Source organism: Crotalus tigris, unplaced genomic scaffold (genome assembly GCF_016545835.1).
Source record: "Crotalus tigris isolate CLP2741 ecotype Arizona unplaced genomic scaffold, ASM1654583v1 scf7180000017999.2816498, whole genome shotgun sequence".
Taxonomy (NCBI): domain Eukaryota; kingdom Metazoa; phylum Chordata; class Lepidosauria; order Squamata; family Viperidae; genus Crotalus; species Crotalus tigris.
In genome coordinates, this window is record NW_024096765.1 from 902,509 (window position 1) to 925,216 (window position 22,708).

General features: G+C 43.2%; 1 protein-coding gene across 4 annotated transcripts in view; it reads right to left on the reverse strand.

The window, feature by feature from the left end:
* Nucleotides 1-22,708, reverse strand: part of OSBPL2 (oxysterol binding protein like 2) — a 69,903-nt gene that overhangs the window by 24,733 nt on the left and 22,462 nt on the right. For 2 of the 4 annotated variants that reach the window (XM_039346493.1, XM_039346494.1), the window contains exons 3-5: nt 4,121-4,256; nt 2,787-2,862; nt 2,064-2,198 (exon numbers count right to left, since the gene is read on the reverse strand). In XM_039346493.1, the coding sequence (XP_039202427.1) occupies nt 2,064-2,198; nt 2,787-2,862; nt 4,121-4,256 (347 nt within the window). Of the gene's footprint in view, nt 1-2,063; nt 2,199-2,786; nt 2,863-4,120; nt 4,257-10,749; nt 10,999-22,708 lie in introns of those variants that run through there. The other 2 variants (XM_039346492.1, XM_039346491.1) reach the window with 2 other exon arrangements.

Genomic DNA, 22,708 nt, shown 5'->3' on the forward strand with positions numbered 1-22,708 from the left:
GAAGGGCCCACCCGAAATGATCAAGCTATAAAGTCAGGAGCTTTGTACTTTCAGACTTCCAAGATTCTGTTAATGTAGCCTTACAGTAAAGTAGAATTAGCTTATCTGGTTGTGTTACCTCTGATTTACCTGGGAGCTGACATCACAGAATATAATCCTACAGTTTTCTAGATTTATTGCCTCTGTAGGACATAAGAGTGGCTATCACAAATACATAAGATAAATCTGTTAAACCAATGGTGGGATTCAGCCAGTTGCACCACTTCGGCAGAACCGGTAGCTAATTTTTTTGTTGCCCAGGCCCAGAAATGGACTTCTGGAAGCGGCATCCACACAGAGAACCGGTTGTTCACATATTTGAATCCCACCACTGCGTTAAACCCCTTCTTTGGATCTCCATCTTCCCATTCCCTCTAACTGAGTTGCAAGTATCTGGATAGAAATACAGGTAGTCGTTGACTTAACAACAGTTCATTTAGTGATCTTTCAAAGTTACAACAGCACTGGAAAAAATGACTTCGGACCATTTTTTTACACTTACGACTGTTGCAGCAGCCCCATGGTCGCATGATCAAAATTCAGACACTTGACTAATATTTATGATGGTTGCCGTGTCCCGGGGTCACGTAATCACCTTTTGCCACCTTCTGGCAAGCAAAGTCAATGAGGAAGCCAGATTCACTTAACAACAATGTTACTAACAACTTGTAACAATTGTGGCAAGAAAGATCGTAAAATGGATGCAAAACTCACTTAAAAATTCTCTCACTTAGCAACAGAAATTTTAGGTTCAATCGCGGTTGTAAGTCAAAGACTACCTGTATCTCCCCCCCAGTGAAAGAATTCTCATCCAGGACAGATAGTTAAGCTATTATCTATTTTTGAGTGCACATTTCTCTGCAGGGGAGAGATCACCCCCCCTTCCCCTGATCTAAACTGTGACAAAATGGCTCCAGTTTCTCCACTGTAAGCAGGGTGACTAAACCTTAGTGGTTTTGGAATACGTGATGCCAGTAGAAATCCAACATTGCACTAAGAACAAGTACATGGTTTGTATTTTCATACATACAACAGTGTGGCCACATGGGAATTAAGCTAATTGAAGTAAGCTGTAGAGACCCACATCTATGTCCAAGAGGTAGGAATAATTAATCAATTCTCACAGGAACAGCAACGGTAAGGTTGCATGACTGAGCAAAACAGCACTGAAAACAAAGAAACAAATGGACACGTTCTGCTTCGTTTCATATGGTCTATCGCACTTATCATCTTTTAATGTTCTATTGATTGTATTGCAATTTCTTGGTTTGAGTGTTGGGAGTTGCCCAGAGGTATTGAGAGTCAGATGATATACAGGCTTTCAACAAATAACAAAGAACACCAATCTTGCCAGGCACGTTCAGCCTATTAGTGCCTGGGCTCTCTGAGGTCAGAGGATTTTAGTATCAAACCAGTCAGGAAATCTGTCCTATAGTCTTTGGTATTCTGAGGACCTGGAGCCAGGTACTGATTGCAGATAAGGAAACTTCTAACTGCCTCTCCTAACCTGAACCCTTCCTTTACACTGGAAGAGGCTTTATAGAGCTACAAAATAACTAGAGTCACCAGCTAGCCTGCAGTCTTGGTTGTGAGCTTTCCATGACCTAGCGCTCTCTCTCTCTCTCTCTCTCTCTCCCTCTCCCCCCTCTTTCTCTCCTCCCTTTCTCCTTCTCTCCCCCCTCCCTCTCCCTTTCTCGCCTTCCTTTACATGCACCCCTATCTTTACAAGATTCTTATTATATCAGTGGTTCTCAACTTTTCTAATGCCACAACCCCATAATACAGTTCCCCATGTTGTGGTGGCCCCCAACCACTTATACATCACCGGGTGCCAGGGGCATGGCCAAAGAAAAGGGGAAAAAAATGGCGGACAGCCTTGTTTGGCGACCCCCGTGAAATGGTCATTCGACCCAAAATGGGGTCCCGACCCACAGGTTGAGAACCACTGTATTATATGATATTAAGTATCCAGTATAAAGGAGGAGAAAGCCTTAGTGCAGCCATAAAAACACGAAAAATTTTACCTGCATTCTTTCTAGAGGGTTAGAATGACAGTTTGCTTTTTTAATGAGGTATGTGTGCTCCATATATTCTGTTATTCGCTGAAGGAAGCTCAGGGGTTCATTGAAGGCAATGGGCATGGTAATTTTTGACAGCTCCTAAATAGTAGGAAGGGGGAAAAAAAATACAAAACCGTGATTTCACAAGCAAATGTTAAACAACTGTCAATTAACAGACATCAGCTCTAGAGATCTGCCTTATGGCTTGCTGCTACTTAAAACATCAGACAAACAAAACATAATGCAAAGGGATGCTATTTCAGCTGCCACAACACATTATGCTGCCTTTTTTGTTGTTGTTGTTCAATATCAGTCTCTGAACAGTTAGCTATATTGCTGTTTGGTTATTTTTACTTCTTAATTTATCCATTCTGCTCAACGTATGCACCTATCCGCCTTACACACACTATATTTCAAATGTATTGTAGCCTGTTTCTCAACCTCAGCCAATTTTAAGATGGACTTCAATGCCCAGAAATCCTCAGCCAGCTATGCCATTCTAGAAGCTGAAATATATCCTTCTTAAAGTTGCTGAGGTTGAGAAACTCGGTAACAGATCATCAGCCAGCCATCAGGAAACAAAGGATTTGTCTTCTGTATGTATTCACCAGTATTTACATTACTCCGTCCACACTACATTTATCAAACATGCCAAGCAAACCATACTAGTATACCATAGTAACTTACCAATCCAATGCATTTTTTCAAGATACTCCAGACACTGAAATCACTCCTAGTAAACATTGGGGCAGGTAAGGATGTTCTGCGGGAAGAATAAATCAATATATTAATACTAGAGTCCCTTACCTTTCCATAAAATATTATTCTGCAAAGCCGTTTTCTGGATTTCTTCAATCATACAGGTGAACAGCTTTAAAATGAGTGGCATCACTATAAAGCCACCTGTAGCAATATTTTCGGTAATTTTTCCAAGATTCTTGCCTTGATCTTTGCAATATTATGAATGTATATGAGCATTATTCTGCCTCAATGAATGTGGCATGTGCAAACCTATGTGTATTTTTACACACAATATCTAAAATTTGAAAACATAAATATTGTTTGGTACAAACCTTATTCAGAACAATGAGATTCATCCCAACGAAAGGATGTGTAAGGTTTTTTTTTTTTTTTAAACAAAGTAAACCTTAAACAATAAGGTAAAATCACCTAGTGAACTGAACTGGCTCACTTTTTGAATAAAAACTAAATGGGAGAAAATCTAACATGACTCCTCCTACAAGGACCAAATAAAGTTAAACATTATTTTTAGATCAATGTTTTTCGACCTTGCCAAGTTTAAGATGGCTGGACTCCAGCCCCCTGAATCCCACAGTCAACATGGCTAGCTGGAGAATTCTGGGAATTGGAGGCAGTCATCTTAAAATTGCCAAAGTTGACAAACACTGTTCTAGATAATTCTGGAATGAAAAACTCCCTCATACAAGTAAGCAATTAAAATCAATACTTTATTTAACCCTAACCCTAGCCCTAAAGATGAAGGACTTACAGTCATACCTCGGTACTTGACTGCTTCAAAACTCATTGAATTCAGTGACCTGTAACTCGCTATTTCTTCCAGCTGAAATAGTGGGTCACGTGGAAAGTCTCATGATTTTCTAGGTACTGGTTGGTTTTAGAATTCATAACGTCTTCCAGAATGAATTACCAATGGGTACTGAGGTACCATTGTATTTTTCAGTTTGCTTGTGGAACATGATTGTCCAAGTGTAGCATTCCCTCTTCCCATTTTGACAATGAACTTCAAAATCAACAACTGCCGTTGGAAAAGCCTCTGAATTTCCCCCCACCCCCCGTTTCACTCACTGTAGTTTATATATCATTCTGATGATTTTTAAGGATTAAAAGAATTAAAAAGCAAAAAAAAAATAGTTCTTCGTACACAGGTACGGAATCTACATACTGCTCATTCTCAAAACAAATTCTTCTTAGTAAAAATCCCAACCGAAGCAATTGTTTTACTAGTGTGAGTACCACTTGATCAGTTCCAGAGAAAATACCTGTGTTTCTTGATTCCATTCTCTTGTACTGGCCCATCGCCATTGTGCTTTCCAGTCCTGTGACTCTGGTGATCATCCACATCAACTTTGTGAACTGCTTCTGAAAATTCTCCTGAAGAATTATCGGAATCAAAGCCTGTATAAATAAAGTGAGACCTACTGAAACATATTACAGGAACCTGGGGTTTCTCCTGTAATCAGTGCAATAATGGAAAGCATCAAGTACCTCTGTGCATATAGAATAGAATAGAATAGAATAGAATAGAATAGAATAGAATAGAATATAGAATAGAATATAGAATAGAATATAGAATAGAATAGGAATAGAATAGAATAGAATAGAATAGAATAGAATAGAATAGAATAGAATAGAATAGAATAGAATAGAATAGAATAGAATAGAATAGAATAAGAATAGAATCTGGAGGAGATCTTGGAGGTCTTCTAGTCCAGCCCCCTGCTCAAGCAGGAGAACCTAAACCATTTCAGATACATGACTGTCTAGCCTCTTCTTGAAAACCTCCAGTGATGGAGCGCCCACGATTTCTGAAGGCAAGCTGTTCCACTAGTTATTGGAACAGCTTGTGTTCAGAAATCATGGCATGTGTAAATGCCATAAACTGATTTTTTTGTGCCACTTCAATATGGAGAAAACTTACATCCCATTTTTTGTGTGTCCAATTACTCTTATTCCTTTATGCGACTGCTTACATACACCATCTAAAACAGATAAGTTATGTTCCTAGAGTAAGTAAGGACAATTTATATCGGGGTTTTCCACACTTGTCAACTTTTAAAATGTGTGGGTTTGAACTCTCGGAATTCCCCAGCCTGCACACAGCCTGTGCTATTCTCCAAATAGCGTGCACCCTTCCCTAAATAGCATGCTGTTCTTGCAAAGCTGTGCCAGGCTTCTCAGGCCTTTTAAAGACTCACCAGAAAGGCCCTGCCAGGGCAAAGCAATCTAGAGAACAGCGCATGCTATTTCAACAGTGCAAGAAGCCTTGGGAAGATGTGTAGGAAGTTAGCAAAAGTCAGTTGTGGGAGGGAGGGGGGTTTGGCAGGCCAGAGGGCCAGAAAGCAGAGTGTGGCAGGCTGGCAGGGCAGTAGAGCACAGGGTGGCAAGACCAGCAGGTTGTTAGTAGTAGTAGTAGTAGTACTAGTAGTAGTAGTAGTAGTAGTAGTAATAATAATAATAATAATAATAATAATAATAATAATAATAATGTTGGAAGGGACCTTGGAGGTCATCAACCCCTGCTCAGGCAGGTAATCCTATACCATCTCGGACAAATGGCTGTCCAGTTTCTTCTTAAAAACTTCCAGTGTTGGAGCATTCACCGCTTCTGGAGGCAGGTTGTTCCACTGGTTAATTGTGGAAGCAACCTAGAACTAAGGAGAAATTCTCTGACAGTTAGAACAATTAATCAGTGGAACAACCTGCCTCCAGAAGCGGTGAATGCTCCAACACTGGAAGTTTTTAAGAAGAGACTGGACAGCCATTTGTCCGAAATGGTATAGGGTTTCTTGCCTGAACAGGGGGTTGGACTAGATGACCTCCAAGGTCCCTTCCAACTACTACTACTACTACTACTACTACTACTACTACTACTACTATTATTATGATGATGATGATGATCATCGCACAGTCAGCCAGATGTTCAGACTGGATTTGGCATTTTGTCTACCTATCGAGTCCTTACCCAGGACCTGGGATAGGCAGATGTGGATGTTTGATGGTATTATTATTATTATTATTATTATTATTATTATTATTATTATTACTACTACCACCACCACCACCACCACCACCACCACCACCACCACCACCTCTTTCCTGGGAAACTGACTGATTCTTCCCATGGATCCTGACCTGATGTAACCTCTCCATCACAAGCCTCTCATTGATGACTCATACCTGGCCCATCACAAGAGCCTCACTTGACATACCCACACCTGAAGCCCTTATGAACAGAAGAACACTGACATTGACATCCCCTAAACTACGCTGAAGATGTTACCTAGCCTGGTAATGAAACGTTTGGAAATCAACCCATAAGCTCGGAGAACGGACCTCCACGCTTATCCTACACCCGAGCTGCAGATATTTGCCACTATTGCAAATTGACTCTTCACGATCATACCACTTTCCCCTTCAGAGACACAATCCGTCACCTTACTCTGGAGGAACCCGTGAAATAATATTCAGGAACTCAGGGATCCCAGGCATAAAAATTATAAAAATAAGAACATTTCACAACATTTCTGATCTTGCTTTACAACACTGACCACGACAGCAAAACAGTAGGTTTGGCAGCTGAGTTGTTGCTCATAAGAAGTCCCACCACAATGAGCACGAGGTTCAAAAAATGATGTGTTGTGAGTTTTTTTCCCAGTCACAATCTCTTATGTAACCTCTAGTGACCCCTACATGGAACCACAGCTGAGAAAGGCAGATCTGCAGAGCATGGGGTCAGGAAGAGCTGCCCTGAATCATGCTTTAAAAATCATCAAAAACACATAAAATTATTTGTGTTATGAAAGGCTTTCACTTTCTTCCCTATCTGCAGTAAGAGGTTCAGAGCACATTAGGCATATGGGTAAATATATACAATCAGCTGGTACTGTGTGTTTTCCTAAGAACTATTAGATCTTATCAGTGCAGCCTATGAACAAAAGTACATTTCAAGGCATAACCAGGAGTCTTCTAAGACTTAATGCAACAGGCAAAGATTTTAAAGAAATAATAAAATTCTCTTTTAGGGAAGCCTTCTCGTTGCGTCGAACCTTTTCATGGTAGATTCTAGCAGTCCAATTATGCCCCTATTCAGTTCTGATCCATGACCAAATATGAATATCACCCAGGTTTATCACATATATAGATCTCCTGACACAACCTACGCACAAAACTAGTGAGTATCTTGGGTTTAGATAATTTCTGATGCAATACAGGAGAAATATTAGCACATTTACTGTATAATAGCTGGATTTAATAAGGCTATGATCAGCTCCTACTATAGAAATATCACAACTGGTGTTCATGACATGTATGACCACACACATTTTCCTCTACAATAGGCTCAAACCAGAAAATCAGTTTCCGCTTCAGACTGCTTAGTTTTCAATAGTGAATAATATCAGTTTTTCACAATTTGAAGTTCTCCAGATTTATTGAATTATACTATGCAGTGTAAATCAGATGGGGGCATGTACAAATTCTTGTAAAATGTGTGATACACATGTAATTGTCTTTATTTTAAATAAAGACCATTACATGTGTGTATCACACATTTTACAAGTTTAAATATTTCTAATGTTAAAAAACAAAGCAGGCTATATAATATAGGGGTTTTCAAACTTGGCCCTTTTACGACTTGTGGACTTCAACTCCCAGAATTCCTCAGCCAGGCATGCTGGCTGAGGAAGTCTGGGAGTTGAAATCCACAAGTCGTAAAAGGGCCAAGTTTGAAGACTCCCTGCTATAATAAAATAGCAATAGCACTCTTTATACTGCTCCATAGTGCTTTATAGCACTCTCTAAGCAGTTTATAATGTTAGCCTATTGCCCCCAACAATCTGGGTCCTCATTTTACCAACCTCAAAAGAATGGAAGGTGGAGTCAACTCTGAACTGGTGAGAATCAAACTGCTGGCTGTGGGCAGAGTCAGGCTGCAATACTGCATTCTGACCACTGCACCATGACAGCCAGAACAAAACCTGCTAGAAATATCTGAACTAGAAAATTTTGGTCTATTGCAGTGGTTCTCAACCTGTGGGTCGGGACCCCATTTGGGGTCGAATGACCATTTCACGGGGGTCGCCAAACAAGGCTGTCCGCCATTTTTCCCCCTTTTCTTTGGCCACGTCCCTGGCACCCGGTGATGTATAAGTGGTTGGGGAGTCACCACAACATGGGGAACTGTGTTATGGGGTTGCGGCATTAGAAAGGTTGAGAACCACTGGTCTATTGTCTCTTGAAGACTCATGAGCTACCTGGCCTCATTTGTGAGACAGGGAGAGCAAGAAACAGAGTAATCTTCTGTTGAAACAAAATATGAACAAATCTCCGTGGTGCAATTCAACTACATTAGGATATATCCAGCATGTTTTCCTCATACCTGATGTCTATTCATCAATGGCCAACTGATCAATCAATTAATCAAACTGTAGGAAGAAAAGAATCAAGGTTTTTTTTGACTGAAGCACCAGCTCTGAAAAAGAGTTACAGGTTGCAAAATCCTGTTTTACTATTATTCCCCTTGGTAGTTTAAAGGATGATGTCACTCATTAATTTGTGCTCGCCACATCAGAGACATTCCTGCAACTGTAATTATCTGATGATAATCAGATCCCAAGGTATCATGATACCTAATTTTTGTACTGTAATGATAATGGCATTCATGGGAGGCAGTACAGGGGTTAAAAGCGCTGCTTCTAACCCAGTGTTTCTCAACCTTGACAATTTTAAGGCATGTGGACTTCAACTCCCAGAATTCCACAGCCAGCTGGCTGTGGAATTCTGGGAGTTGAAGTCCACATGCCTTAAAATTGTCAAGGTTGAGAAACACTGTTCTAACCTATGTATGGAACACATGGAAGGCATTTGAGAATGTTGCTATTATGCCATACACCATATGGGTACACAATTCAAACAAAACATTATTCAAAAGTTTAAGAATTATACAAATAGTTTATGTCTTTGGGGGTATGGAAATGCAACCTGGTGCTGTACTGGTATGTAGGAAAAACATCTCTCCAGCACATTGACAGATGAGAATGCTTGTAGCTCAGGGTTGAACTATGGCAGTGATGGCGAACCTATGGCACACGTGCCAGAGGCGACACTCGGAGCCCTCTCTGTGGAGACATGTGCCATTGCCCCAGCCCCACCTCCCCCCACAGCCCCCTCCTCACCAGCAGCCCCCCTGGAGGAGAGTCGCCCCTGAGTGTGGCCCACGCGGAGCAGCGCAATCAAGGACATGGCAGCCAGGCAGTGTAGACAAGACTCTGCCCTAACACCCCATCGCGCACAGTTGATGCTGCGGAGTGCGGGCAGAGGGCATGGCCGCCATGGCACTGCTGGGCTGCCTGGGCGATCTGTGGTGGGTCCTGGTGGCGGTGAGTGGCCCTGAGGGTAAGCGGGGTGGGGGTGGGGCAGGGGGTGGAGCAGGGGCAGGTTTGCCATCACTGAACTATGTGGTCTTTGGTGCTCTCTGAGTTTGGTGGTTTTATCATAGACATTTCATTATCAATGAAATGTCTGCATTAAAACCACTATGCTCAGAGACCACCAAAGACCCTACAGCACACTCTATATTGCAGACGTGGAGTCACATACCAGGAAAGGATCTGAAGGACTGGAAGACTTTCTACTACTAAACTTGAGAAAGTTCCCTATCATGGACAGCCTAAAGGTGTATGGCCCTATTTTCAGCAACTGTTTCAGTAAAAAAACTGAAAGGGGCTGTCCCCATCAGCCCTCTGCAAGTCTTGTTCAACCTTGAAAACTAAATAAATGAAGTCACTTCATTACTTATTTAATTATCATTATTTATATAATACAGACTTCAGGGGTGGGCGATTTATCAATATCCTGAGGCAAAGGGACCCAATGAGTAGGGCATCATGCAAACAAAACAGAGCTGGTATTTTCCAGATACGTGGGAGGACGTTTTTAGAATTGCGTCCATAGTAGGGCCTGCAATATATCGCTTATCCTCAAAACTATAGGAAACTATCACACCAATTTTCAGCAAACATCTCATTAAAATTCAGAAGGAGAGTTGAAAAGGACCTCAAAGCACTCAAAAAGGAGTTATATCTTGTTCTTCATATCAAATATTTAGGCCAAGTGTGGGGACTTTAAAACCTAAGTACTTTGGCAAGTGTTTTTATTAGCCTCTCTTTTAAACAACGCAAACTTAAGTTACCCCAAACTTCCATACAGCCAATAATAATAATACTATTTTTTTTCAGTTAATAGTCAGAGAGATAAATTTCCCAAGGTTTAATTTGCATATAAAATTGGTAGAAGTAATCTTCCGTATTATGGATATTTGTATTCCTAAAGTTAATCACAGAGCTTAATAAGGAAGAAACCCAATTAAAGTTCACAAATAAACAAAAAACACTGTTCCCCTCAAAAAACAACCAACTTCCTTTCACTTACATATGTCCCTTGCGCAGACCAAAACAGAGATAATGCTGGAGAGCCCATGACGGGATACTCTATTCTGTTTCTTATCATTTTAAAAGTAAAGACGATGTACGACATCTCAAGGAGCTGAGTCAAAAGATTACAGTTCCCTGTTCACACATCTCAGACTTCAAACAAAAAAGGGAAGACCTAAAGCAAAGTTTGCAGAAGAGACAGAAAATCTAACTGTAAACAACAAAAAAAAAAAGTACAATCAAGATTGGATTTTGCTTTCATGGACACCCAAGGATGGAATGACCACAGGCAAGAACTCATACTATTTCTTGAGATGTTTATCATCCATAGCAACAACAGCATTCCTTTTAACTCCTTAAACAGCAGCATAATCCCACTCAGAATTGAGTTGAATGTGCTTCGGTAGACTGTAAGGATGGTACCTTTGGTATTAAAAACGTGAGAAATGGTGACTTACGAGCAAGCTTGTTTTTAGAAGTCTTCTTCTTCTTCCACATCCTGAAAAGTAATAGCAGTCCTCATTGACTTAACTCCACCTCCAAGTGATTCAGGCAGGCGAGCAAGCCTGAGTCATCCTAGTATATTATAAAAGGAATGGGGCTGCTCTTTGAAATGAAGCAAACTTATATTTAAATGCCACCCAAAAGTCAATGGGCAAGGTGAGGACTTTAAAAAGAAAAATCCCAAATTTTTAGAGGAAGGGAACTACAGTAAGAAGTTCTGCTACACAGAACTAGGGGAGGAAAGATTTTTTCCTCCACGGGCTATGTATGTCTTTCATGGCTTTTATCCAAATTATATGTACTATGTACTGTAACAATAAGCGGTTAAAGATAATGTTAATCATAAACCAAACCAATAGCCCGTACTCTCCCCAAAGTAACAAGGCAGATGAGAATAGACTCCTGAAGATTTATAGTGCCGTATCTGTAACATTAAAATTTAATCAAAAATCATAGCCCAAGTGTATTTACAGACTCGTCTTTAATTTAAATGTTTTGTCAAACTTGACCCTCACCGTTGAACATACTTAAGGCAAATAATATATACCTTACCCACAAAGAGTACACTAATAATAATACTTTGCAATTACCTAAACTTTTAGTAAGTTTTGGTCCACAGCTAAATAAATAAAAGAAGTGAATACATTGTTTACAAATTAATCACAAATTCTCACAGTACGGTTATAGTTATTATAAACTGGGGTCCATAAAAAAGCAAAAGAAATGCTGAAATGATCAGAATAACAGAATTACAGAGCTGGAAGGGACCTTGAAGGTCTTCTAGTAGTCCAGCCCTTTGCTCAAGCAGGAAATGATCAAATGGAGCAGAGCAAGAAAAACAACCCTTCGTGTCGCTTCCAAAAAGCCGCTACTGGTAGTCCTCGAATTACAACAGTTCATTTAGTGACCATTCAAAGTTGCAACGGCACTGAAAAAAGTGACTTATCACCAGTTTTCACACTTATGACCATTGTACCATCCCGAGGGTCACGTGTACCAAAATTCAGATGCTTGGCAATTGGTTCACATTTATGACAGTTGCAATATCCCACAGTCATGTGTTCACTTTCTGTGACCTTCTGACAAGCAAAGTCAATGCGGAAGCCAGATTTACTTATCAATTTTGACACTAATTTAACAACTGTGGTGATTCACTTAACAATTGTGACAAGAAAAGCTGCAAACTGGGGCAAAACTCACCTAATTAATGTCTCACTTAGCAGCAGAAATTTTGGGCTCCATTAGTCGCTAAGTCGAGGACTATATGTATTACACTTGGAACTGCATCACCACACTAATTATCACAAAAACTGTACATAATACACACGCACACACACATGCACACACATCTTTAGATATGTGTTTTTATGGTGCATAAGGGGGGGGGGGAACACACTGTCAAAGCTGCAAATAGAAAATAAAGCCACTATCTTGCTTTCCCCACCAAAAGGATTTTCAACCTGAATGTCAATTGTCCATCAAGAATTCCTGAGCGAAAGGTCCAACCTCTTAGCAAAGCAAAGCTCACAGTTTGAGATCAACAATATGGGAGGAAAAAAAAAATCTCCACCTGGAAACTCAAGCACAGGAATTGTTCTCTAAGCAAGCAACCCTCCCTGGCCGTGTTTACACCGCCCCGTCAATTATTAGAGATGCAATGCAGCAAGGAAGGATTCCTTCATTAGTGCCTCTGAGTTAAATATGTCATTTTGAAAGCAGCCTTGACACATCATCACAAGGCGTTTCCACAAAGAGGCCTTGGCATGAAGGATGTTACAATGCCAACAGAGAGTCAAGACCTAGAAATCCTGACACACTGTACAGTTTCTTTCAGAGTCCAGAACGCCACAAACACATTCGTTTTTAGGTGACATTCAGTAAATATTATTATTATTATGTCTGGCTATTTCAGTAGTGTAAATTTGTTTTATTTTCAGTCAATGCAATCTCTACAGAAAGGGAGATACAATCAGCAACAAGCCAGAAAAAATTAAACCGAGGCGCTCCATCCTAAAAGCCAACTCTTTACCAATTTATCAGGGTGGCGAAACCTATCCCTAGGTTTTAAACCACTTCACACGGCAGATGCCAATTTCATTCCTTTCATGCTCTTCTGTAATTAAAACAAGATCTTCTCTATTTATAAAGACGCTAACACAACAAGTTTAATTCCAGATTTTTCCGGAATACGTTTTTTTTTTAAAATGTGTTGGAACTTAATGGTATTTTCTCCTATGTTTGTAATGGCATAGCCTCAATAAGGATGAAAACATGTTTTGAGAAACAAAGAAAAAAAAAAAAAACAGGATAAACCAGTGTGCTGATTCTCCCAAACTGGTCTTAACCCTTCAGAGGGATGGGGTCAATCTACTGGGTTTAAAAAAAAAAACCAAAACACCCAAGACACTCAAACTTATCATTCCAAAGGCTGCATAAATAATTGTTACCTATTTCATCTGTTCAGTTCTGTATATAAATAAATATGGTATCAGCTTAGGAACATCTGTTAATTCTTCCAAGACTTTAACAAATAAGGCGTTTTAGAAGCATCAGAGGAAGCCAAATAAGATAAATTGCTAAAAAAATACTCTCATAAAGTACTATGATAATTTTCTACTGCTTCAACAGAACTAAACTTTTGCAAAATAATAAGACTTGCAGTTTACTCTCAGAATATTTATCAGTAATTCTTCAGTCATATTACAACTTTCACATAGGTAAAATCATCCTACAATTTAAGAATCTCCATATGTAATGTAAATTATTGATGACTGTTCTCACCAATCATTCAAATAAACAGAATTTCAGTTCTGTCGAGATTTCAATTGGGTATAAATCTTAAACTGAGCACAAAGAGAAAACAAATACTTTTCCCAAACAGCAAATTATAATTCCTAGAATGAAAACTTTCCTAGAATGAAGGATGATCCTGCCAAAACAAAATCAACAGAAAGGGTTGTGGACTTACAAGGTAAAAAAATATATAATTTACTTTAAAAAATGAAGTTTTTATACAAAGCATACATAGAAAAAATTTGAATAACAGAATTGGAAGGGACCTTGAAGGCCTTCTGATCAAACAGGAGACCCTGTACTATTCTGGACAAATGGCTGTTCAATCTCTTCTTAAAAACCTCCAGTGTTGGAGCACCCACAACTTCTGGAAGCAAGCTGTTCCACTGGTTAATTGTTCTCACTGTCAGGAAATTCCTCCTTAGTTCTAGACTGAGCACAAGACTTTCCTTAGTAAATTTCCATCTGTTACTTCTTGTCCTGCCCCCAGGTGATTTGGAGAATAAATCGACCCTCTCTTCTCTGTGACAACCCCTCAAATATTGGAAGAGAGCTATCATTTCACCCCTAGTCCTTATCTTCATTAGACTAGACATACCCAGTTTCTGAAACAGTCAACGTATGTTTAGCCTTTAGCCCAGTGATGGCAAACCTATGGCACGCATGCCAGAGGCGGCACTCAGAGCCCTCTCTGTGGGCACGCGCACCATGTCCCGGAGATGGCAACTGTCCCTCTTCAACTTAATTTAGTGTGCCAATTGTAGCCTTACTCAGAACAGAAGAAAGTGATGGCGGTTGGGGAATTCTGAGAGTTTAGGCATACTAAAGTTGCCCAAATTTGAAAAACATTGATATAATTGTTGAAAGTCTTTTTTTTTTCATCATGGGAGGTAGGAGTCTAATACAGTGGTTCTCAACCTTTTTAATGCTGCGACCCCCAACCGGTCGTAAGTCGAGGACTAAACCGGTCATAAGTCAAGGACTTTCTCTGCCCGGGAGCATCGCGCATGCGTGGTGCCACCCCCTGCGCCAGCCGAGGCGTAGCTGGCAAGTGACAGAGACGGAGCAGGCTGACCACTGGCTGGGCGCACCAGCTGGCCCAGCCCAAGGGAGGTAAGGCACCCGCCGGAAAAGGAGAAAAAGATGGCGGACAGCCTTGCTTGGCGACCCCCGTGAAATGGTCCATCGACCCCAAATGGGGTCGCAACCCATAGGTTGAGAATCGCTGGTCTAATAAATGATGGCAAATGTTTAAAATTGTTCTGACATTTATATGGAACTGTTAATAGCTAGAATGCATTTTATGTATATACCATATATTCCGGCATATAAGACGACTTTCTAAACACTTAAAATCTTCGCAAAAGTCAGGGGTCGTCTTATACGCCGGAAAAAATATTACTCAGCAAGTTTTCTCTCCCCCCCCCCTCTTGCTCAAAAAGAGTCCTAGGGTTATTATTAAAACCAGCCGATCAACTAAAGATATCTCTTTCCAGCCTCTATACTGGGAATGTCGTGACGGTAAGATTTCCTGGAGGTTTATTCCCCATTCTATAATGCTACATTGCAAACCATCTCCTCTCTTCTTCCCTCCCTTTTGCATCCCAATTCCTTGCCCACCCCTCCAGAACTGCGGATTGGTAGTGGCCGTCCCATGATTAATTCATTCAAAGGAAGTAGAAAGGGATGGCCCATGTAATGGGGAAGGGAGGAAAAGAGTTGTAGGGTGTTTTTTTTATATATAATGAAAACAAACCTAAGCATCTGTGTCCATTCGAGGCACTTCTCAGTGCTTCTTCATGCAGGCTTTTCAGCGTTTACTTCTCACTGCCGGTGAGAGTAGCTTGGGGGAGGCGGAGCTTATGGGTCTGGAAGGGGAGGGGTGTCAGCTAAATTGCTCTCGGATTTACGAAGCAGGAATGGAGTGAGGACAGAAAACAGCTACACAATCCTTTCGCCTGTCGACTTCCACCAAGCTTGTGCAAGCAGTTTCCCCCCGCCCGCCTAAATAAACTTGCTTGGTGCATTTGTGGTGTTATTTATGACAGATCCTGGCTGGTCAATCTGGCTCCCATCTATAAGTACTGTAGTGCACTGAGTTTTAATAACAAATTAAAAGGAAAGCCTTTACTCCCCCCCCATTACTTGAAAAGGGGGCAACTTATCACATTTGTGGAAATGCAAGTTTTCGAAGGGCGATTGCCTTTCTTACTCGGTTTATTAACTGCTTCCTTTTCTTCTTCCCTAAACATTCTGGCTGTTGCCAATTTCATTCTTGGTAGTGTTGCTTTAAAAAAACTGCTGAGAAGTCCTTTTGCAGGCAGGGCAATTTTCATCAAGGTGTGTGTGCGATTGACAAGGCAGAGCCTTTGACAAACAGGCAGGCTTTCTGCTCACTCGGCTCTGGGAGGCTGTGGAGGATTCGCAGGGTGGAAGACTGAGAGGAGGAGATCCCTATGTGCAGCCTGCTTGCTCCAAGCCAAAGCTTGCTACTGGGGGGGGGGGCAATGGAAGGGACCCAGGGAGTCACACGCATGCCTACATGTTATCTTCCTCCTATCATCATCAGTTCCATGGTTGACAGCTTAGAAAACAAACAGCATGGCAGCTCCAATGGGTTTATTGTCTTATCCTTCCTTTCAGCTTTAGAGTGAATTAGGAAAAGTTTAATCACTTGCACTGTTTTATGTTTACATGTTTGATGACAAGCAGCCTTATGTTTATAAGTGACAGTTTTCCTGCTAAGTTCCTGTATGTCATAAGCATTTGAATTAAAATTACCGTATTGAAATCAAATCTGATGTTTTTTAATTTTTATTTGGTGTGCGTTGGAAGAGGGGTAGTCTTATACGGCGAGTATAGCCCAAACTCTATATTTTAACTGGAAAAGTTGGGGGTCGTCTTATACGCCCAGTCGTCTTATACGCCGGAATATACGGTACTTTGTTATTCACAGAACTAGTTTTATAGAGCTCAGAGAAAAAGCAGTGTAGCACACTTATTCTGTGGATGGTAATTCCCAATGTTTCCGGATATATATAATGTAATTATTTGCAATTAAGAGAGCATCCTCTGCTATATTTCCAAGACAATCAATTTGATAATTTTTTTCCTCTGAAGAAATCATCTGGCAAGCTGGAGTAATTGCTAAACAGCACCGTTTCTTTTGCTCAATTCTTGGCCTTCCCGGCCTCCCCTGTTAGTTTTGAAAACAGCAGTCACCTGTTTTTCTAATTTTTGTTTTCATCTCTACTCTCACAAAGCTCCGAGTCCACTTATCTCAAACCAAAATATGCCTTTTGCCTTTTCCCCTTAAGGAATAGCTACCATCATAGCTACTTAACTATCATTAGAATCTAGTTTTCAAGGTGGTAATAAGAAAAGGGCCATCTGGTTATGCCTTCCTGTAAGTTGTAAGTTTTAAGAAGTCAAATGAGCCAATTAATTCCTTATGTTTGCTTGTTGCTTTTCTAAAACAATATGGCAAGGCTCTGGATCAGTGGTTCTCAACCTTTTTAATACCACGACCCCCAACCGGTCGTAAGTCAAGGACTACTCAACTGGTGCAGCACCGTTTGCAGAATGGGACTTTTGGCGGGCTCAGCAGGGCAGAGACAGCCTGGACAATTCCTATTGGCTTTTGAAAGCCAATAGAATTGACTCTATTCAAGAGAGTCTATTCTATTGGCTTTCAAAAGCCAATAGAATAAAAGGGAGTAGCACAGCTAAGGAAAAGGGGGAAAAAATGGCGGACTGCGTTGTTTGGCGACCTCTGTGAAATGGTCGTTCGACCCGAAATGGGGTCCCAACCCACAGGTTGAGAACCACTGTTCTGGATGACTGTCAGATATGCTGGGCTGTGGGTCTTACTAAGTATGCATGACCATGTGTTCAAGAGTGCTAGTTTTTCTCTTTTGTTTTTCATAGCTCTTTTCTGGTTTATTTTTGTCAGCACAGGGGCATTTAACTCTGTTATTAGAGCATGTGAGAACGGAACAGTCATCTTCCTAATCTCACATGCAAGAGATTTCAATACACATACAGCAAGTGCGGAGCGTAGAGTGAACTGTATTATAATCAAACCTCATTTACAAAATAATAATGTTCCTCTGCATAGAAAATAATGCTGTGTGAAGTAGCCTGGGAGGACAAGGTTAGGAAGTTAACATACGATTAGAGCAGTGGTTCTCAACCTGTGGGTCGGGACCCCATTTGGGGTCAAATGACCATTTCACGGGGGTTGCCAAACCATGCTGTCCGCCATTTTTTTCCCTTTTCCCTAGCTGTCCTACTCCCTCTTATTGGTGGCCACACCCACTTGGGGGTCACCACAACATGGGGAACTGTATTATGGGGTCACGGCATTAGAAAGGTTGAGAATCACTGGATTAGAGTTTAGGGTACTAAGTTAAGGTACTTAAGAATAAGTGCCATGAGGTTCAGCGATCTTGCTTTTATCTCTCATTTGCCCAATTCAAGGAAGGAAGGAAGGAAGGAAGGAAGGAAGGAAGGAAGGAAGGAAGGAAGGAAGGAAGGAAGGAAGGAAGGAAATTTCCCAAGAAAAAATAATTGTCTAACAATCTGAGAAACAAACAGAATAAGAGTTGGGAGGGACCCAACTAGTCCAAACCCCTACTCATACCATTTCAGAACATGGAAATAACTGAAGGTCTATAAGAAAAGGAGTGGCAGAGTTAAAGTGGGGGTGGGGTTAAAAGAGGAATCAGCCTAGAAGGGGCGTTGTCTTACCTGAACGCCTTTTCTCAGCACGGAGATGGAGAATCCACCAATGGGTTTTCTCTGTCTGCCTGCTCTTGAGACCAAGTTAGCCAAATATGACATGCCCCCTGTTGCTAGGAGATCCCAGTCTTGACGAGGGCGATAGCGGCTGATGACAGTACGAGGTGTTGGCTCTCAGACCCCTAATTCCAGCCTGACCTTAAGGGTAGGTGTGGATTCTCCATCCCCGTGCTGAGAAAAGGTGTTCAGGTAAGACAACACCCCTTCTCCAGCACAGGAGATGGAGAATCCACCAATGGAACATACCAAATCCTCACTGTCCCAATGGGTGAGAAACAGACAAGGCCGGCTCCACGTCCCCGGAAACCACCTGCTGAAGGACCCTCCGACCAAAGGAGGCGTCCGCGGAAGCAAAGCGGTCAATCTTATAATGGCGCACAAACGGGGAGGGCGAAGACCATGTTGCAGCCCTGCAAATCTCCTTGATGGACGCCTGAGTGGTCCATGCTGCAGAGGTTGCAGCGCTGCGAGTGGAGTGGGCTGTGATATGACTTGGAGCTGGCAATGCAGAAGACTGGTACACTTCCGCGATACAAGACCTGACCCACCTACCTATGGTGGAAGCGGACACCTTCTGCCCCAGAGAAGCCAGGAGGAAGGAGACGAAGAGGGCCTCCAACTTGCGAGAAGACGCTATGCGCTTGATGTATCGTCGTAGCGCCCTGCGGACATCCAGTGTGTGCCACTGCCGCTCCAAGTCATGGGAAAGATTGGGACACAAATCTGGCAAAATAACTTCCTGGGCCCTATGGAAGAGCGAATTGACCTTGGGAATGAATGTGGGATCCAGCTGAAGGACCACCCGGTCCCGGTGGAAAATACAAAGATTATCCCTGATCAATAGAGCCGCCAGCTCGGAAATGCGCCTGGCTGACGTGATAGCGATCAGGAAGGCAAGCTTGTGGGATAAGGACCTCAAAGCTATAATATGACCAGCTCAAAAGGCGATCTAGTGAGTGCAAGTAGAACTCGGAGCAACTCCCAAGAGGGATACCTGTGTACCACAGGTGTCTTGGTGTTGCTGGCGCCCTTGAGAAAGGCGTGTATTCTGGGATGGTGAGCCAGAGGCATAGGTAAGTAGGGTTGATAGGGCCACCACCTGTCTACGGATGGTCGCAGGGGCTAGGCCTCTATCTAGACCATCAAGAATGTAGTCAATGATCTGAGGGATTGTCAATTCCGAGATGTCTAGCTGCCGCCTTCTGCACCAATGGCAAAAATTCCTCCATGTGGAGTCATAGATGCGATTGATCACTGGCCTGCGAGAGGCCTGAATCATGGAAATCGCTCTGGCTGAGAATGATTCCTGGGTCATGATTCTGCGCTCAAGTGCCAGACAGCTAACTGTAGCCACTGAGGTTCCGGGTGCCGGAGAACCCCCTGGTGAAGAGACACGTGATCTGAGGGAATCTTCCATGAGGGTGAATGGGAGAGATTCACCAGGTCGGCGAATCAGGGTCTCTGAGGCCAGTATGGAGCCACGAAGATTACCTCCGCTCGCTCCTGCAGCAGCTTGTGAATGATTGCCGGGATCAGTGGGAGAGGAGGGAAGGCATAGAGTAGCCCCTCTGGCTATGGTGTCTGCAGGGCATCCATCCCCTCCGCCCCTGGGGAGAGACAGCGGGAAAAGTACCTCGGGAGCTGAGCATTCTTTGGCAAAGCAAACAAATCGAGGACTGGTTGACCGAACCTGTATGACATCTCGGCAAAGAGATCCGGATGGAGACTCCATTCCGAGTGATCCATGGTGGATCAGCTCAGGAAGTCTGCTTGCCGGTTCTTCTCCCCCGAAATGTGTTCGGCCCTGAGAGAGGACAGGTTGGACTCTGCCCAGGAACCCAGTAACTGGGCCTTGGACATGAGGGACTTGGACCGGGTACCCCCTTGCCAGTTCACGTGGGCCTTTGCCGCCACGTTGTCCGTAAGGACTAATATGTGCCATCTCGCAACCTGGTTGTGGAAGTGGCAGAGAGCCAGGTGGATGGCTCTGAGTTCCAACCAGTTGATGCTGTGTCTCAAATCTGCACGAGACCAACAGCCCTGTGCAAATTGAGACCGGAGGTGAGCTCCCCAACTGAACAGACTGACGTCCGTCATAATTGTAAGACAGTCAGGCTCCCTGAACAGTGACCCCCTAGCTACCGCTGACGAGAACCACCAACGAAGGGAACTCAGGTTTTGGACAGGAAGCCTTACCTGTTGGTTGGATGAGCTGACGCCCAACCTCTGGAAGGGGAGTAGGAACCATTGAAGGCTTCGTAGATGGAGCCTGGCCCAGGGGACTATGGCTATGCAAGAGACCATTTTCCCCAGGAGCTGGGAAAGTAGGGCCAGTGAGACAGTGCAGTCTGTACACTCGGCCAGTCAGGTCTCTGATGATGTCTAGATGCTCCTGTGAGAGATAGACCATGCAATCTACTGTGTCTATGATGGCTTCCAGGTGTTAGGATTCGGGTCGAGGGAACCGTCTGGCTCTTTTGGAAGTTCACCGAGAACCCGTGCTGTTGGAGGACCTGGATCATTAAGTTCAGGTCCAACTGAGCCGTCCAGAGGGAGGACGATTGAATAAGGATGTCGTCCAGGTAGCACTGAACACGTACCGGTACCTTCCGTAAGTGTGCGGCCAGCACAGCCAGGATCTTGGTGAACACCCTGGGAGCAGATGAAAGACCGAACAGGAGGGCCCTGTACTGGAAGTGATGGCCCATGTAGCAGAACCTGAGGAACCGCCGGTGTTTGGGAAGGATGGGGATGTGGAGATACGCTTCCGTGAGGTCTATAGACTTCAGGAAGTCTCCTTTTTCTGACGCTTCCTAAGATGGACTGGAGCGTTTGCATTTTGAATCTTTTGTATGCAATGTGGTAATTCAGATACTTGAGGTCTAGAATTGCCCTCCATCCCCCTGAGGCTTTGGGGACCACGAAGAGGATGGAATAGAATCCCCTTCCCTTCTAATCCGGCGGCAATGGTTCTATGGCCTGTATGTCCAGAAGATGACAAATGGCCTCTTGCAGAAGACTCCATTTGATTGAGTCCCGAGAAAGGGGACAGGAGATGAAATGGCCCGGAGGGCTGGAGACAAATTCGAGGGACAGGCTGAATTGAAATGGTTTGTAAGACCCAGGTGTCTGTGGTGGTGAGTTTCCACTGGTGGAAGAAAAGGGATAGTCTGCTGTCTATGGGAGGGATGGTCCGAGAGTCACTTGGACCTTCTGAAGGGGCGACCTCCCCCTTGAAATGGCCGTTTGCTCTGATTTTATTTTTTGGGCATAAAGCCTGGTCGTATGGACAGTCTTGTTTGGGTGTGAAGGGGTGGGAGGGTTGGGCAGCTCTCGAGCCCAATGCTGGCCGAAAGGACTGCCTACGGCCATAAGGAATGGAGCGTCTATCAGATCTTTTGTTGAGATGGGCCATGACCTTCCGCTTGTCCTTATTCTCCACTAAATACGGATTCAGGGCCTCCCCAAATAGATGGCCTCCTTGGTTGGGAGCCGTTGCTAGACACCATTTGGACTTGGCATTGGCCTGCCATTGCTTGAGCCATAGCATCCGTCTTGCTGTGACACTGGCGGCTAAGGACCTGGAAGCAAAGTTGGCCAACTGCAGGGTTGCATCCGACACATATTCTGTTGCTGCAACCAGTTTGGTTAAACCTTGATGGGTCCGTACGTCTTCTGGAGGGAGCCTAGCCTGAAGCTGATGAAGCCATAGGAGGGAGATCCTGACAAAAAAGGAAGCGCACGTGGCCGTTTTAATCACCCACATGGCCACCTGATGAGTTTTGCGGAAGGTCAAGTCCCATTTCCTATCATCTGACTTAAGTGCCTCGGCCATGTCCCCAGAGACTGCGGACGAGGACACAAGAGGAGTCCAGGCTTCGTCCACCTTTGGTACTTCAAGAGTATCAGAAAGATCTGGTGAAGTACTAAACAGTTTTTTTATCTGTTCCTCCCATGGAGGGACCGGTGAAGCCCATTGTTTCTGAACACCGTTCAGGAAAATTGAAGGGCAAGGGATATGGTGTGGGGCCACCAGTCTCGAAGAACACCGGGTTCGGGTTCGAATTGGATGGAGTTTGTGGCTGAGGGAACTGATGGGACCCTATATTTGCCATGGTGGTGGCCTTGCATAGCAAAGGAAGAAAAAGGGCTGGATTGAAGAGGCCTCCAGGTGGAGAAGGGTCCGGGGGGGGGGGGGAGATCCTCCTCCTCCGACCAAGGAAAGTCCGGTGGTCATAATCAGTAGGAGAAGAGACGCCACTATGTGAGGAATTGGTGGGAGACGGGGGGGGGGTCATGATATGCTGTTGGAGGAACATA